The sequence below is a fragment of the Lepidochelys olivacea genome (assembly GCF_965140295.1).
Source record: "Lepidochelys olivacea isolate rLepOli2 genome assembly, chromosome: 9".
In the NCBI taxonomy this organism is placed as follows: domain Eukaryota; kingdom Metazoa; phylum Chordata; order Testudines; family Cheloniidae; genus Lepidochelys; species Lepidochelys olivacea.
Window position 1 is genome coordinate 16,082,575 of NC_140419.1, and position 18,801 is coordinate 16,101,375.

At 43.5% G+C, this 18,801-nt stretch overlaps 1 protein-coding gene across 7 annotated transcripts in view; it reads left to right on the forward strand.

Moving 5' to 3' along the window:
* The window catches only part of TNIK (TRAF2 and NCK interacting kinase), a 300,446-nt gene that overhangs the window by 35,854 nt on the left and 245,791 nt on the right, over positions 1–18,801 (forward strand). For all 7 annotated transcript variants that reach the window (XM_084638591.1, XM_084638586.1, XM_084638585.1 and 4 more), the window contains exon 2: positions 14,112–14,177. In XM_084638591.1, the coding sequence (XP_084494717.1) occupies positions 14,112–14,177 (66 nt within the window). The remainder of the gene's footprint in view (positions 1–14,111; positions 14,178–18,801) is intronic.

The window sequence follows — 18,801 nt, forward strand, 5'->3', positions numbered from 1 at the left end:
AAAATGTGCTCTTCTCTCTCACTCAATCTTTCTTGCACACACCTTAGAAAAGGAGACCTGATTGTTCCATGCTGGTGTAACTCCATTGACCTCAATGATGTTGCACTGGTGTAAGCAAATATGGCCCAAAGCCTGCTCCTGCTCATGTTGAAGTCCAGGGCAAAACTGCCACTGATTCAGTGGCCCCGAGTTTTTGATACATATCCCTGAGGCTGGATGGTCAGAACACTTAGTGCCAATCGCAGATATGTATTTAGAACTCGCCTGACTTTCTCTTTAGCTCCTAAACAGATCAATTTAAAGGTAAGAAATCTCCCATTGTCAGTCATTCCAATGTCCATCAATCTGTCCATAACTAACGAAAGAGAATGGAGCAGTGGAGCACGAAAAGACAAGGAACGCATTCAGTGGGAAAATCCTAGACAGGGGCCCTTAGCACTCTGGTACCAAAGGCTTCAGAGCTGATACAATGATTTGTAAAGATATGAATGAGTTTTCAAACTACCACGTCTATAGGCAGACACAAGCCTGAGTTGTTTGGCATTCTGAATTGGTGACCGCCTATATTGGAATGATGCTCCATTTGATGTGGGATCTTGGCCTTGCTCAGCTTTAAAATGTACCTTCCTGTTTTGAGAAGTACTGTTTAGAAGCTGTTTCTGTAATTAATTAATCCATTTCCTTTTGGAAGCCTTAAACCTTTGACTGAATATACCAATAGGTAGCAATTTCAATTTGGTGAAAGTGTTTGTTGGCTAATATGAAACTGTTATTTCTCAGAGGGACAAGATCTAAACGTTTATGAATAATATCTTATCAGTATGAGACTGTAGATAATGTCTTCTCAGTGAAGAAAGCTTCCAGCTTCTCTTCTCTTAATATGAACCTGACACCAATTAGCATGGCACAGTACTACTGTTGGTTTGTTTTGATCATTTTGGGACCCTAGATTGAATTTGTAATTCTGTCTCTCCAGCTTTTTATACACATGAGGCTTCGATTCAGCCATGAACCTAAGTATGTGATTTCTATGGAACTACTCTCATGTCTAAAGCCAGGCATGTGCTTAAGTAGCTGGCTAAATGGGACCACATTAATTTAGAATATTGCACTGAAAACATCAAAGGATCGCTTCACAATCTTGTTTTTGCTGACACCTTGTTTCTTCATGAGAGGATGGAATCCCATACAGAAATTCTGATATTCTGGATGGAATCTTTTCCATGAACTGGAGGAAAGGGATATTGAATGATGAGACTATTCACAGGTACCATACCTAGCGGATATTCAGAGAGATTTCTCTGATCTACCAGGGGAAGCAGGTGGAATGAGAGAAAATGTTCTGATTTCTTTTTAAAGAACTGGTCAGAACTAAAATAAAGAATTGAAGAAACGAATCCTCTAAGATTATGCTAAATATGTCTGTTAGGATTTACAATTAGTACCATGGTGTCCTGGTAGATAACATGGGCTGGATTTTTATCTTGGCTACACTCACTCCAATGAAGTTCATCTGGACTTAAACTAGAATGATTGAGATTAGAATCAGATATGAAATCTCTAGCGAGCATCACCACCTTGTTGTAGACCTTGTGCTACAGATATTAAAATTGGCCCCTTACTCCATAAAAGTGTTGAGAAAAAACAACCCCCTCTGCCACCTCCTACTTGTTTCCGCTACCAAAATTTTGTCCCCATTCTGGCATAAGATGGTCAGGTTTTTTTAAATTAAGACTGTTACCATTTTAAATGGTTTTCTAGCCATCTGTTTTTTGTATAGAGGACTTTACCCGCAGAAACACTTGATGATTTTCAGTGCAGACATACTGAGCCAAATGATCAGCTGGAGTAACTGGGATAGCTCAGGCTGTGGTCTGTCTACAGCAGTGTGTATGTAGGATTTTGGTTTTATAATTTCAGTGTTTGATTCCAGTCCCATGCACATAAATGGCTGAATGTTCCCATGCCTCCTCCTAATGGAGGGCCGGCAGAGCATGGCCTTTATATTGGTTTTAGTAGGAAGCAGAAACTGGGTCAGAAACCTTCCTCACCCAATGTTGCTAGCAGAAATTCTGCTCTACACCCGTGCATGCTGGGCAGCTAGAATTTGGCCTCTGGTATTCCTGCTCCCGGATAGTTATTTTGCTTCCAATCCAGATGTGAACATATTATTTACAATGCTGAGCTTGTGTCCAGCACCGGACAAGTGACAGATGAAGGAAATCTTCCATCTTCTCTCTCTCCCGATTGAATTACTTTTCCAGTAAAAACCTAACATCTGTATTCACTCTGATTAGCTCTGCTGTTCCCAACAACCAGCGGATCTGGATGACTTGGAAAGGAAGGAAGGCTACAGCATTATTTTACATAGGATCTCCATTCCAGCATGAAGTTAGGGGAGGGCTGAGGTAGAGACATCAACATATGTCTCAGGAAGACGGAGTGGACAAAGCAGAAGATGACTCTTCCTGAGATGCTGAAGCAGAATGACTGAAATAGACGGAGACGTCCGTTTACACGTCTGACAGCAGGGACAGAACTTTTTTTCTCTCTTACTGCTTGTCTGCACGGTGAGTGTAGCAAGCCGAGGTGTGAATAGTAATCTAGCCTTGTCAATAGTCTGGAAACACTATTTAAGGTGCTATTTCATGACGAATGTTTTCATTTGGGATCTGGAGCCAGGCAAGAGTACTGTTTGTTTTTAAATATATATATAATATATTAAACAGTGAATTCCTTATTACTATTTCAAATAAAGCATTTTGTATTGCTTGAGTAATCACGAGGTGCAGTAGTCTATGGATTGATAATTACTGGCATAAGTCTCTGGGTGGGTGGGCAAAGGGGGAAAATACTGAGTTGGGAGAAGGGGAAATAAGATTGAGCACTCTCTGTGAACAGGACCCAGTGGTCCAATGTGGTTCTGCTTCATTATTCAGCTTATAGTCAAAGCAAAATACTGAAAAATGGAAGGGTTTATGTTCAGGAAGCCCTACTGAGGAGGGGTGAGAGGACTTAAAGCTAGAAAATAATCCGGGATCTCTGCTTGTGGCAAAACATTGGCTGGTTTTCTTATTGCTTTCCTTGCTGCTCTCTGCCTGTTACTCAAAGGGATGTTAGCCAGGAATACCTTGGAGACAAAGGCAACTGGCCATGTACTAACCCATGTTGCAGTGCATTTGAAAATCCTCCACTTTTTCCTTAAGTCACATACCGTTATGGGCAGCTATACTGAGAAGCTTTGGAGCTTGCTGTGCTAACTCTCATGACTTCCTCACGTTCCCATTATGTTTATATTTGTGCATGCTGGGAAAAGCCACAGTTAAGCAAGGTGAATGGGTTAATGCAGTGGTTCCCAAACTTGTCCCGCTGCTTGTGCAGGGAAAGCCCCTGGAGGGCCAGGCTGGTTTGTTTACCTGCCGCGTCCGCAGGTTCAGCCGATTGTGGCTCCCAAACGGCAGCCAGTACGTCCCTCGGACCACGCCGCTTCCAGCAGCTCCCATTGGCCTGGAGCAGCGAACCGCAGCCACTGTGAGCTGCAATTGGCCGAACCTGTGGACACAGCAGGTAAACAAACCGGCCCGGCCCGCCAGGGGCTTTCCCTGCACAAGCGGTGGAAGATGTTTAGGAACCACTGGGTTAATGCATAAATGGAGGCAACAGCAGGTGACTTCTTAGACTGTGAGACAGGTGTGGATTCTGTTGCCCACGAGATGTTCGGGAGACATCAATGCTTGATACCAGCCAGCCCAAGCTATCTGAATTCACCAGCATGAGGAATGCCTCAAACATATCTACTTGGCTTCAGGAAAACAACTGTGGGGGAGGGAATGTAACAAATTTAGGGCCCAATCCTGCAGTTCTTCATCACACAATCTCTCTCCTGGATTGCACCAGGGCTACTTATATAGGGGCTGCAAGATGAGGTCTCTAGTGATTAAAGTGTGATGGGGACAAGTATTAAAACTGATCAGTGTGGAAAGACTGGGGAAATCAAAATACGACATAATTAAGGAATCGCAGACTGCAACTCCAGCAACCTCCTGTTCCCCAAGCATACAAGAAAAGGAGCGGTTAATGTGGCTTCAGGAGGACTTGGCAAGGAGGTCTGTTAAGCTGCTGAACAGTGAGATGTGGTGGAAGCTCTGTTGCTTTGGATACTTAACTGACTGAACAATGTACTAGTGAATGTACTATGAGTAAAAACTCCCACACTGGCACGGGAATGGCCTAAGTTGCTTAAGTAAGAGAGGAGTCCTATTTAATTTGTTTGTTTAATTTACTTTGGACAGATAGGATGGATGGATGTGTTGAGATGGCCATTAAACTTGCTGAAGGAGAAAAGGATTTTAAAAATAAATAAAGCAAGCCAAGGGCATTAGATTGGAAATCTCCCTTCCCCCACTTAGGCTGACATGTGGTGTAACCAGGAATGTCACTCCTTGATGGCTGCTCGATATACCACATTGTATCACCAATACCATGTGATTAAACAGAACACATTCTTGGTAAGGTCTTCTCATTCCTTTGAATTAACAAGACTCCCCTCTTGGCTGGAGTTTAATGAGCTAATTCAGTGTTTCTTCCTTCAAGCAATCTAGTACAGTTTAACAAAATCTCCTGTGTCAAAAGAAAACATTCACTGTTTCATGCTAAGCTCTGTTTCAGAGTAACAGCCGTGTTAGTCTGTATTCGCAAAAAGAAAAGGAGGACTTGTGGCACCTTAGAGACTAACCAATTTATTTGAGCATGAGCTTTCGTGAGCTACAGCTCACTTCTCTGACACTTACCAGAGATTATGGCTCTCCCATGAATGTGAACTGGCTGAATACTGTGACATTACCATTAATTTACAAGAGCCAAAGTGTTCTGTAAAATGACCCTTTCTCTGGTGCTTCCTAAACTTGGAACACTGTTCTTATGACTACAGTTACCAGCCTAACCACAGGCACCTGTTGACAGGTAGAGACAGCTGGATCTAAAATCTAGATTTCTTTTTAGGTTAGCTGGTTGATGATGCCTAGTTTTTGAAAACATTTCCTATCCATTTAAAAAAAGAAAAGGAGTACTTGTGGCACCTTAGAGACTAAACAATTTATTTGAGCATAAGCTTTCGTGAGCTACAGCTCACTTCATCATTCTTCTTTTTGCGAATACAGACTAACACAGCTGTTACTCTGAAACCTATCCATTTAAAGGAAGCACATATTGTAGACAGAGGTGCATCAAATCATGGTATTTTGAAACGTTAGGAACGCAGGCTGGTGTTAACCTTACTGAAGGTGAGTGCAGATTCTATTGCAATGGAATTGCCTCAGCCAATCTGCATGGGGTGCTAGTGAGTTACTGACCCATAACTGTTCACTTATTTCACAATTATGCAGTTCCTTGCTCTGATTGGCTGAAGGAATATAAAATTTGCATAATGACTGTAGTTATCTCCATACTTCAGCTGGGGGCCATTATTAGCCCATTCAGAGCAGAGGAATAACTGTGTAGTGATTATGCAAATCCCTTCATTCTGATTTATTATTTTCCCATCTATACAGCCACAGCAATAATGACTGAATCGGTATCTCTCATGCTCTCCACTCATCCCCACCTAGCCCCTTCTAATATAGTTTAAAGGAGTCATTCCTGGGGTGGGTGGGGGGAGGATATGGGGAGAAGATGAGCCTCCTTCAAGGAACATGGAGGAGGTTGGGCTATAGAGTGGGGGTGATCAGATGGGCAAGGGACAGCATTAGATGCAGTCATGTTTGTTGCAGACATCTACATAGGGAGTTCTGAGGGCAGTAGCTAACTGAGCACTGGAGTTTAAAGGATGCAGAACATGCTCCAGTATAATAATGACTTCAAGGTACTGTTTGCTAATTCAGTAATAACCATATCCAGCACCGATAAACACCTGCAGCCTTCGGCTCTGAGTTTACTTAGCCCAGAATATGCTTATTACCTTGTAAACAGGAAGCACCCTTGAGTTATCTTTTAAATAACAAATTGGTTAGCAGTTGGTTCCTTCATGTCTTTTAATTATTGAAATCTTGCAGTACAGTCGCAGGTGGTGTGTGTGGATTTTTTCCCCCTTTAATTCTGCTGGGGTCAGGATTACACAGAGCTGAACTATTTTAACTGCACAACTCTTCCTGCTGTGAATTCTTCGGCTGCTAGTGTCTTACTGATTAGTTTTCTCCTTTTGAAGAACTTCATGTTTGGTTTTGTCACTAAAGTTTGGATAGACTCTGCTTTATCATTTACACACAGACATTCTGAAATTCTTTTCATTATACAATAGTTTTAAAAGTACTTTCACTTTTTGCTAAATGGCAACTTTTTTTTGTCACGTTTCCCTCCCCCTCCTTTGCCCCCCCCCCCCCGCCCGCCCCACTTTCTGGTGTTCCTGTGCCAGTTCTCATTGAAGTCTGGGTTTTTTTACCATTGACTTTAAAGAGAGAGCAAAATCAGGCCCTGTGTCAAAAGCGTAACGGGAGTTTCCTTAGTTCCAGAATGTGTCTGTCTTCTCAGTCCCAGAGCAATGCATTGTTCGCAACCCCAGTTTGAAAGCTATGGAGACTCAGTAAAGCACGAAAGGCAGAACACTGTGCTGTATGGGTATGGAATGGGCTGCTTGCTCTACCTGAGTTTGGAGAGCTGGATACAGGCACATGCCATTACATATGGTATTTAATTTCTGGCTGGTGGTTCTTCATGCCTTTTAAACATTTTGCTAGAGATCTCTGGGCCAAATTTTGCTCTTGTTGGTATAAATCCAGAATAACTCATTGTCTTCAATGAGGCTCTCACATGGCAGTGCTGTACTGGTTAAAGACTCAGTTCTGAAAATCCTTGGATATGAGTTGTCCTGCTGCGGTCAATGAAATCATAGGTGTCAACTTCTCCTGGTGCCAGTGAGTGCTCGCACCCCCATTCCAACCCCTTCCCCAAAGTCCCTGCCCCAGCTCTGCCCCCTCCCTGCCCCTATTGGACCCCTTCCCCAAATCTCTACCCTGGCCCCGTCTCTTCCCCGCCTCCTCCCCTAAGCGTGCCGTATTCCAGCTCCTCCCCCGTCCCTCCCACAGCTTGTTATGCCGTGAAACAGCTGTTTCGTGGCAGCAAGCCTGGGAGGAGAAGCAGGGATGCCGCACGCTCAGGAGAGGAGGTGGAGGTGAGCTGGGGAGGGGGAGTGGGGCGGGGAGCTTGGCTGCCGGTGGATGCAGAGCACCGGCCAATTTTTCCCTGTGGGTGCTCCAGCCCCGGAGCACCCACAGAGTTGGCACCTATGAATGAAATGTTTGTTCAGGTAAAATTACTCCTGTAATTCTGCAGGCCTGGACCCGTGCAGTATATGACAGAGTTAACAGCAGTGTCATTAGGACGAGCGGACTGGTTAATGCTTGAAGCAGGGGTGGGCAAACAATTTGGCCCGAGGGCCACATCTGCATATGGAAATTGTATGGTGGGCCATGAATGCTCACAAAATTGGGGATTGGGGTGCAGGAAGTGGTGAGGGCTTTGGCTGGGGATGTGGGTTCTGGGGTGGGGCCGGGGATGAGGAGTTGGGGGTGCAGGAGGGTGCTCCGGCTGGGACTGAGGGATTCGGAGGGAGGGAGGGGGATCAGGGCTGGGGCAGGGGGTTGGGGCACAGGAGGGCGGTTAGGGGTGCAGGCTCCGGGTTGCATTTACCTCAAACAGCTCCCAGAAGCAGCAGCAAGTCTCCGCTCCGGCTCCTGCGCAGACAGGAGGGTCTGTGTGCTGCCCCATCCACAGGCACCACCCCTGCAGCTCCCATTGGCCACAGCTGCTGGCCAACGGGAGCTGCGGAGGCAGTGTGTGGAGCCCCCTGGCTGCCCCTACGTTTAGGAGGTGGAGCGGGGACATGCCGCTGCTTCCGGGAGCTGCGCAGAGCCCCGGCATGCACAGAGCTGGGCAAGCCGCCAACTCTGTTCCCTGGCTGGAGCTCAAGGGCCAGATTAAAACATCTGAAGGGCTGGATGTGGCCCTTGTGCTGTACTTTGGCCACCCCTGGCTTAAAGCATATGTTTAAATGCAAAACCTTAGGTTAATTCAACCTGTTTGGGAACTGTGCCTTACAAAGTGTAACCAAAGTAACAATGTAACAAATCTTGTATCATTCATGTGCATATTGTAATTATGCCTATCTTATGTGAGAGGCAGTGTGGTCTAGTTGCTGAATAGAACATTAGTATGTATAGGAACTGTGAGCCCTGAGATCTGTTCTCAGTTGTGCCAGTGACCTGTTGTGTGACCTTGGACAAGTAACTTCACCTCTCTTTGTCTCAGTTTTCCCTCTCATCTTTTTGTCTGTGTAGACAGTAAGTTCTTTGGGGAAGGGACTATCTCGATGTGTTTGTACACAGTTAAGCACAATGCGCCCTTTGCTGTTACAATAATACAGCTAACTGTTTTTTCTCCCAAAGTGAAATGTGGAGTCTAAGTTACTTGTGCACAAAAAGTCTATTTTTCAAAAAATCGGAAAGATTGATTTTCCTCCAACTTTGCCTAACTGATTTGATTTTTACTTTGTGTGTGCATGCACATGCTGAGGACAAGCCTGGAAGTTTTACTTAAAGAACTTTTTGAGAGTTTGGAGCATGTGAAAATGGGAGCTTGTGGTCACCGCTGAGTTGCAGCCTTAACAATAGCTTTTCCTGATCGTGAAAGCTCCAACCGGCAGAAATATACACTGTCAAAGGAACAATTGCAAGGACTCAGCAGATTTAAGATGTTGATTGTGTAATTTCTGTCATCGCCATTGTTATTTCAGTCTCAAGGCCATTTGGTAAAGGCTGGGGAGGAGGGGACGGGGGGGGGGGGGTGGGAATAGGTATTAGCAAGAGGGTAAAAGTGAGCCTTGGAGCACTTGCCTGTAATGAGCTTTTTTTGGTGGGGAGGGGAAAATCAATGACTTGCCAAATGGAATATAGTACATCATTGTAAGCAGCAGAGAGTGCAAGTTCCATTATCTGTGAAACACTGTCCAAATTCTGGACTGGTCTCCCAGTCCATTTTTTCCTCTGAATAATTTAAAGGCCCCTGTTTTAATTCATCCATATTTCATTCCTTAATATCAGTTCCACTTTCCCAAGCTGCTGTTGCTCTCTGCTACATTCCTGCATTATCACTACCATATCGGTCAAGACTTGCAGTGATGACCAATTTGCATTGCAGCCCTGGGAAAGAAATGGTAACAATGTTTTTGTCTGATATCGGAGAGCCAGTGTATCCCACATCAGTTATTAAGATGCAAAAGCGCTTCACTGCATAAGAGACAATTTAGAGCCTCTGTGGACAGAAAGAGATTTCCTTTCTTCCCTCCCTCCCCTGGTGTATATCTTATTGAAAGGCAGGCTAACAAAATATTACTGCTCCACACACACTTAATGAAAAGTCTCTTCAAAATGCAGAAAAATCATTGTTCCTGCCAATTGCAGGCTGCATTGGGAAGAGCAGGGCCAAGGAACGGCATAACCTTTGCCTGAATAGAGACTAGTCTCTGTTTTAATTTTGTGAATAACTAACATTCTAGTCATGTTGCTATGGCTACACTGAAATTGTAACTCTCTGAGCCAGCAATAGAGAGAGATGCCAAGTCAATTGAGGATGTAAGAACCAGGAGACAAAAATAGCTTTTGGCCTGAGAGGTGCACAGGTAAGAGCCAAGGTGGCCAAATGTGGCTGACAGGAGCGGTATGGTAAAGTCTGTGCCGTATCTTTAGTACAGAGGGGCAGCCCCTGTGCCATCTTGCTTCAGTTGCCAGGAAGCTGCCTAGATCACCATGGGTCATGTGACTGCTACAGGCTGATGGAAAAACTAGTTTCAGAGTAGCAGCCGTGTTAGTCTGTATTCACAAAAAGAAAGGGAGGACTTGTGGCACCTTAGAGACGAGCAAATTTAAGTGAGCTGTAACTCACAAAAGCTTATGCTCAAATAAATTTGTTAGTCTCTAAGGTGCCACAAGTCCTCCTTTTCTTTTTGGAAAAACTAGTGTTTGTAACCTACTCTGCATTCAGGGCTGCCAGGTGTCTTGAAGTTTGAGAGACATTTGTACAGCTGAAAGCCTGGTAATGCCTGCCTGTAACCCAGCTGAGATCTCATACCTGTGGCTGAGCTGCAGGGACGAGGCTTCTGCTGCTTGTCCTATTCACTGGGGGCCAATACGGAGCTAGCTCTGCAGGGAGCCAGACAGCCACTTACCCTCCCCTCACTGTATAAGTCACTGGATCCCAGTGGGGAAGGAGCAACTGGAAGCAGCATCACAGCAGCAGGGCTCAATATTGGCCATAGGCGCACTCTGCTGATCCTCCAGCTTCTTGTATCCCCACTCAGCCCTCTCACAAGCTACCCATCCACCTACCCCACGAGCCCTGCCATTCACTGACACCTTGCCACCTGCTATAGCCACAGCTGTCCAGTTTTGTGAAGCTCCATATTCTACTCCACCACTGCTTGGGACAGGACACGTTGACCTTGAACTGAAGTTTCTGTGCAAATTAGCTCACTAATTTGCACAAAAGTCGCATGGAGTTGCACAAACCTTGGCAGCCTTGCAAACCATGCAAAGTAGAAATGGCCTTCAGGCTGCTAACAAGTTGCTAACATGGCCCTCAGTTTGGCCTTGGGGGCGGGGGGGACTGGACAAAGGCCCTGAAAATGTACTGTTGGGAACAATCCAACTTTGATCTGGAATTGACTTGCTGCCTCATTGGGTCTTTTCCATCTGTAACTTCTGTGAACGTTTTACAGTAGTGCAAGCACAGTGGGGTTTTGTTTTGTTTTTAAATTTCACATTGAATATTTATCCATAGCACGTGAAAAAACCTCTTCCAGGGTTGTTTCAGCGAGAGCACTGAGCAAAATAACTCCTGGGAAGCAGAACTTGAAAATAAACAGCAGCTGCCATCTATTTTCCTGTTCCTTGACTTCTGTTTATAAGAACCTAGTGCACTAATGGCTCAGAGTTGCATTTTCATTGATGTAAAGAACTCTGCTTTGTCAGCTTTGGGATGTGCAGAGTGGCAGCCTTTGCAAGAGATTGGTAATTTCAGTTCAGTCTCCTGTACTCTTTGCATTGCAGCAGCACTCCAGCCTCTGTGATCTAGCTCCTCTGGGAGCCTCTTTGCTTGCTTCTTCCAAACCAGGCATATCCCTGACAGCGCTGTGGCCCTGGTGGAGGGAAATATAAAAAAGCCTTCTCTTGTACCTCTTACAGTGTGGGGTGTGGCATGGCTATCTCAGATCTTCCTCAACAGGAGCACATGCTTAGCATACCGCTGATCATGTTCAGGGTAGGAATGTCTGTGGTACAGCCGTGTGTCTTGTACTGTGGTCTTTACGAACAGTATATGCGAACACTTGGAATCCAAAGAATTCCAACCCTGGCTATCAAGTATCTGCCATCATGGCTAAGCAACAGCTAAAGGCAAGATGTAGGTCTAAAAATATTGAAACAGTAGAAAGGAATTATTTAGCATAACAAAATGGAGGGGGGGAGATTTGGAGAGGTGTGTGCTGTGGGGCTGGGTGGGTGGAATGAGATCGTGTTATGAAAGGGAAAACCTTATGGTGATTATTACAAATAACTTTCAAGGAATGAGTTGCTTTGGACTGGAATGGTCTCCAAAAGGAAGTGATGGAAGCTCCTTTGCTTGGGATGTTTAACACTAGACCATACCAAACACTAGTAAATATACAGTAAGGAACAATCCTGCACTGACAGAGATGGACTAGCTGATCTAATGGGTAGTTTCCTTTTCTTACTCCAATTCATTTGCAGGCTACGCCGGGCATTATTAATGTTTTTTCCCCCTCTTCTCTCACCTGGTCACAAGGGGTATGGATCAGCATACCTAAAAGATGCCTTTAGCTATGACATGTAGTCTGCAGATCTCTGATTCAGGCCATAAGTCTCAAACCCACCGTGGTGGTGATATTGCTCTTCTGCCTCCCCGGGAAAGCATCCAGAATTTGGTTTTTCCTTCCTGGCACAGAGATTCTCTTCTATACCTCTGTCTTCCCAGACTGATTGTGGCAATTCTTAACCTGCTAGCATGCCAAATTGTTTGAGTACTAGCCAGCAAATTATACAAAATCCAGAAGCTAATGTTCTGACTGGTGCAAAGGAAGTTCCCATCAGGTAATCCCCATTTCATCCTACTCTTGAAAACACCAAAACCAAAATTCCTAATTTCCACCCACCTACACCCCTCTTCTCCCTATATATATAATTGTAATTAGTACAGGAGTTAAGGTATGAAGGACCCACTCTGGGTTTGTGAGGCCCTATGTGAAGAAACATCACCAAAGACCCACTTGGTTCCCTGCTGTTTGGTTTGTCAGGCTCCACTTCTCTTGCACATGTCCTCTCTTGCACTTTCCACTCAAGCTGTTGCAATCACCCACTTTTCTGAAGGTTGGTAGCGTCTGGTGACCTATATGCACCAGGAACCCAGGAGTAGAGCCAGAGCACAACTTCCTAAATGGGGAAAGGAAAAGGGCAGTTAAGGAATTACTTCTCCCTCATGGCATGCAGACACCATGGTCAGATGGGATCACAGCCAGGAAACCAAGGCTCGTGCTTTGGCAGGCAGTCCTGGATCAGAGTATAAGAGTGATACAGGGCTCCTTGAAAAGAGGGTCCTGTTAATTGTGCAGACCTATGTATAGGGAGCCCATAAAGCCAGGGCCAGCAGTACCGTGCAATTCTAACATGTGAGCTGTTAACCAAGGGATATTAACATGATTGTTTCCTCCCTTTCTCATCAAGCTCAGTCTGTTACAAAGGGGAACTTGATTAGAATCCTGCTCAGTTTCCTTCTGCAGCCAGCTCTGTGTATTAGAAACCTTGACTCAAAAAGGAAACTGACCTGTTAACCCATTACTACCTCTTTACACTCAGCACTTGCCAAAAAGATGGGGCATGAGGAAGAGACTGATGCAAAAGATAGGTAGGACTGCATTTGGCTGTAATTCTGTTGTCTGTTTATCACACCTTCAGATGTAAGCAATCTATGCCCTCTGGAGGAATTCAAGAAGGAGGATCTACCGTGACAGACCTGCTGTGTCTCTCATGGAGATGTTGGCTCTTTCTCTTTTTTAATTCTGCTAAAATAAAAGTAATATAGCGGGAAAGTCCACATTTTGCGCTCTGTGGATCTGAGGCAACTGCCACTATAGGAGTCAGTGTTTAGCTATTAATGCACTAGCTTCTCGATAGTCATTAGCTACTGACCTCAGGAATAGAACTATGCAAAATAATTCTGTGTGAAAACAGACACCACTCAAAACTAGCCTGACTTCATGTTTTATTACAGAATCAAACCCCAGACCAGGTTGGTAGAAATATTGGCTAGGGGTTTATAAACCTTTTAGTTTGCAAAGCTTACATGATTTTGAAGCAGTTAGGATCTGGAGCTAGGAGAAAGTTGGTGGCTGCAACAGAACTCAGTGTAGAGATTTTTGAGATAATTTGAACCCTAAACTTTACATTCAGTGTGGGAGCAGTGAGGGGACATGAACCCACATGGATTAAAACCAGATAAAACGTGTGTACCAACCCTTCCTTATGAGAACCCAGCATGCTTTACAAGACTCTCTAATCAGGCAGAGTCTCTTTTCTTGTTTAACTGAAGATGTATTTATTTTAACTGACCATAGAATAAGTGGTGATTTGATTATCTGTAGAATTCACACTGAGTGTTCAAGTTTCCGTGCATACATAAGTGACCATAAAAATACAGCATAGAGTCTGCAGTGAGCAGTAAATGACAACTATTTCTAAGGGCCAGATATTGCAAATGCTTAGTACAAGGCATAGCACCTATAACCATGAGTAGTTCTGCTAACTGGGAAGTAAGCATTGTGCTATCTGGTAATCGTTCACTGGATCAGACCCTAAGGAACTACTGAATCACTTACCCTTCCATTTAATATCAACATAATGCTGCTAATACATGGATACATTAAAGGCACTCTTAAACAGTTGTCAGTGAAATGTGGACTTCATTCCAACCAAATGTTCCTTTTGAGTAAACTTGCAAATGTTCATTTAAATTTTTAAAAATTTTCTGTTTTTTTTTTTTTTTCCTTTTAGGATCCTGCAGGTATCTTTGAACTGGTGGAACTTGTTGGCAATGGAACATATGGGCAAGTCTATAAGGTAAGGTCTCTGAATGTGTCTGCAGCAATTATGATTTCCTGGTGCATGAGTTTACATATTAGAATGCTCTGTGCTTATCTACATTACACTAGATCAGTTTCAGAGCTGAACAGCAATCTAGATGGTGCAGTAGTTTAGTACATTAGTCTGTCACTTCTAGAGAGCTGAATTTGGAACTAGACTGGTTGACAAATGAAATGAGTTTGGTTTTAATTTAGTCCCCCATCCACATTGCAGAACTAGTGTAAAATCTGACTCATTCTGCCAATCTGTACTTAGCAAAGGGCAACTGCAAGAAAGGAACTAAGTCTGGACGCTTGGTTTAAAATTCTTTTTAATATTGCAAATGGTTCTCAACCAAAGCCCTGGAAACTTCACTGAAAGCTGTTTTCAGATTCTACATGGGACTATGCTAACTAATAGTCCCTCTGGTTCAACTTTTCTAAGGGCCTCTAAGGGCTTGTGTACACTTACCGGGCGATCGATGCATCGGCGGTTGATTTAGGGGTCCAGGGAAGCCCTGCTAAATCAACCGCAGATTGCTCTCCCGTCGACTCCTGTACTCCACCGGATCGAGAAGAGTGAGGGGAGTTGACAGGAGAGCGTCTCCCACTGACATCACGTAGTGTGGACCCTGCAGTAAATAGGTCTAAGCTACGTCGACTTGAGTTACGTTATTCACGTAACTCAAATTGCGTAGCTTAGATCGACTCTTCCCTTTAGTGTAGACAAGGCCTAAGTGTACGCACCCGATTTATACACAGAATCTGTATTTGCATGTGCAGCTCAGATCGTTGTGAACAAAGTTAGTGAATTGGTGTGCACAAATTCACTTTTGATTATGCAAATAAGTGGTCTCTCTCTCTTTTTTTTTTTTTTGGCACACTCCCAATCAGTCACTTGGAAAACATGGTACTTGCTGTCATGCACTGGCAGACACCAAGCTTCCCCCAAATCAAGAGAGGAAGGGAGGAAAAGTTTGTTTTAAAAGCTGTCAGGAAATATTTTTTCTGAATTCTGGCTTCCACATCATCCCATTGCTGTAGGCTAATCCCTTTAATCTGATGATAGAATTTGGATGAACTGAGGATGAACTGAAATTTCTGGAGTTAAAAGTGTGTGGATTTCTAAACTGGAATAAATACAAACCTTACCAAGGTTATATTCTGGTGACTCTTCCTCTGTTATTTTTTTTGACGGTGTTTGCATTAAGTTGATGATGATACACTGTTTTTATTTCCATTGTTCTTCCTGAATCGTCAAGGCCAAGAGCATTAGTTTGATGCTGAAACTGTTTTTCTCAGATGGTAAAATAAGTGTAGAGTTTGACCTTATTTTAACATGTGCATATTTCTAACAAGCAGTGGAAACTATGTGACTATAACATCCCTTCAAAAGCTTAATGTTTCTATGGAAAAGCAGGGAAACTACGCATACTTTACACTCTTCTTCACACAGTTCTGTTGTTTGTGTTTCCTGTCAAAATATTTGATTTTTAAGGAGTCCAGTTATCTGAAGCAGAAAACTCTAAAATTGTTCACACTCGGTTTTCCAGGGGTAAGAGATTTTGATCATTCAGCGTGTGACCCTTTTTCACTTCTGCACAAAGCATCTCATTAACTGTTTGTAATCAGAGTACTCAGTTCATTTTAAAATCAAAATGATGCAGAACGCTTCACATGGTTTCATTGCAAACAAGGTGGTGGTCTTCAAAGAGATTATCATGCTGAAACCAAAACTATAGGCCTAAATATCTACATGCTAGAGAGAAATTTGCATCTAAATATGAACTCTCTGGCTTGGTCACCCATCTAGTTTAGACTGAGATTTTCTTTTCACACATTTCAAGGCGAGAAGGGACCCCTGTGATCATCTAGTCTGACCTCCTGTATAACACAGGCCATAGAACTCCCCCAAAATAATTCTTTTTTGATTAGAGCATATCTTCTTTTAAAAGTCAAGACTGTTTTTTTTTAAATTGCCAGTCATGGAGAATCCACCATAATCCTTGGTAAATTGTTCCAATGGTTAATTACACTTGAACTCAAGCCTCAAAACAAAATTTAAGTGATGTGAACCGGAGTAACTGCTACTATGAAACATAACTGACCGTTAATGGTGTCAAGGTTCCTCCCCCACTCTGAACTCTAGGGTACAGATGTGGGGACCTGCATGAAAATCTCCTAAGCTTATCTTTACCAGCTTAGGTCAAAACTTCCCCAAGGTACAAAATATTACATCCGTTATCCTTGGACTGGCCGCTACCACCACCAAACTAATACTGGTTACTGGGAAAGAGCTGTTTGGACGCGTCCTTCCCCCCAAAATACTTCCCAAAACCTTGCACCCCACTTCCTGGACAAGGTTTGGTAAAAAGCCTCACCAATTTGCCTAGGTGACTACAGACCCAGACCCTTGGATCCTAAGAACAATGAACAATCCTCCCAACACTTGCACCCCCCCTTTCCTGGGAAATGTTGGATAAAAAGCCTCACCAATTTGCATAGGTGACCACAGACCCAAACCCTTGGATCTGAGAACAATGAAAAAGCATTCAGTGTTTTACAAGAAGACTTTTAATAAAAAATAGAAGTAAATAGAAATAAAGAAATCCCCCCTGTAAAATCAGGATGGTATATATCTTACAGGGTAATTAGATTCAAAAACATAGAGAACCCCTCTAGGCAAAACCTTAAGTTACAAAAAAGATACACAGACAGAAATAGTTATTCTATTCAGCACAATTCTTTTCTCAGCCATTTAAAGAAATCATAATCTAACACATACCTAGCTAGATTACTTACTAAAAGTTCTAAGACTCCATTCCTGTTCTGTCCCTGGCCAAGACGACTACAGACAGACACAGACCCTTTGTTTCTCTCCCTCCTCCCAGCTTTTGAAAGTATCTTGTCTCCTCATTGGTCATTTTGGTCAGGTGCCAGCGAGGTTACCTTTAGCTTCTTAACCCTTTACAGGTGAGAGGAGCTTTCCCCTGGCCAGGAGGGATTTCAAAGGGGTTTACCCTTCCCTTTATATTTATGACAAATGGTGTCAGTTCTGGACAGTTGGGGAGAAATAAGATCTTGATGGGCATTCCATCAGAATCTTCCTGGCAAAATGCTGTATGTGTCTTTTGCAGCTGGACAAAGAAACAGATCACTAGAAGATCTCCAAAGATGCTTTGACCTTTTGGCTTCATCTAAATTATTTTCTGGAGATGCCACTATACAAGAATAATGTGCCACTACACAAGAATAATCTGCCACAGCTTGGATACCTAATTTGGTGTAATGAAGATTAGAACCCATGTAATCACCCTCAGGTTGACTTCTTTAGAAAAAAATCATATGTGCTAGTCCAAAAGGAATTATTTTTGAGACACACTATGGCCCATGTTATACAGAAGGTCAGAGTAGGGGATCAGCTTCACCATTCTGGCCTAGGAATCTATGAAATGTCTGAATTCTATTAAATTCTAGTAGCTTTGGAGTAACTCCCATTAACTCCCTGAATTCAGCCCTGTGCAATAGGCACAGCAGAGTAAACTTGGAATAGCAGAATTTGGCCCATGTTTCCAAATGCAAGCGAATGATGGATGCATGGTTCACTGCAGCTCAATGCATTTTTGTGCTCAGTGCAGGTAGTTAGGGGTGAGCAGATGGTAGGGTTTTTATTCGATGAAGTCTCATGAGGTTTGTTCAATTTGTTTCTGCCTATTTTGTAAAACTAGCTGGCCTGAACCTGAAATATTTCTGAACTGCGCATGTCTAATGGACACACTAATACAGGTTGTGCTGTTGAGCAAAATAGATTTTCAAATTTGCCAGTGTTTATCTGAATCTGAACTCTCCTTTTTAGATCCAAAACAGAAATTCTGCTTGGCTCTCATAGTTATTACTACTATATCTGTAGCCTCTCGGCCCCCCCTAAAATGTGTGCATGTTTTGACTGTAAAGCCTGGCCTACACTAGGAAGTTTGGTTGATGTAACACCATTGCTCAGGGGTGTGAAAAATCCATACCCATTAATCACACAGTTAAAACAACCTAACCTTACGGTGTAGACAGTGGTAATTCGATGGGAGATTTTTTCTGTTGACCTAGCTATTGCCTCTCGGGGAGGTGGATAACCTATGCTGATGGGAGAAGCCCTCCCGTCAGCATTGGTAGTGTCTTCGCTAAAGCGCTACCGTGGCTGCAGTGCTTTATGTGTAGACAAGCCCAGAGCCTTAATACTGGACCCAAAAAGGCATCTCATGGTAGCATCCTCTCGCTTGCTGGAATAGGATCTCCTTTTTGTCTTGCTCCATGTGCCCGATGTGTAAATCCATTCTAACCAGGCCTTGCAGTTCTGTGGCTCCATTGAATACATAGAAAATGATTTTAAAAAATAAACATTCAAAGAAAACATGTTTTAAAGGGAGCACCTGTTTTGTGCACTTCAATTGGTGGAGACAATTGATCTTGTTAAAATAAATAGCAGAAGTAGGGGTGATTTTTTTCCCTCGCTGTAGGTCAGACAATGGAGCACTTGTACTCACTCTGGAACACTTGTTTGAACAGCCCAAGGGGTCTGCTCCTGTGAGTAAGTGCTTGCCATCATCAGTAAGTATTCCTTGGGCTTG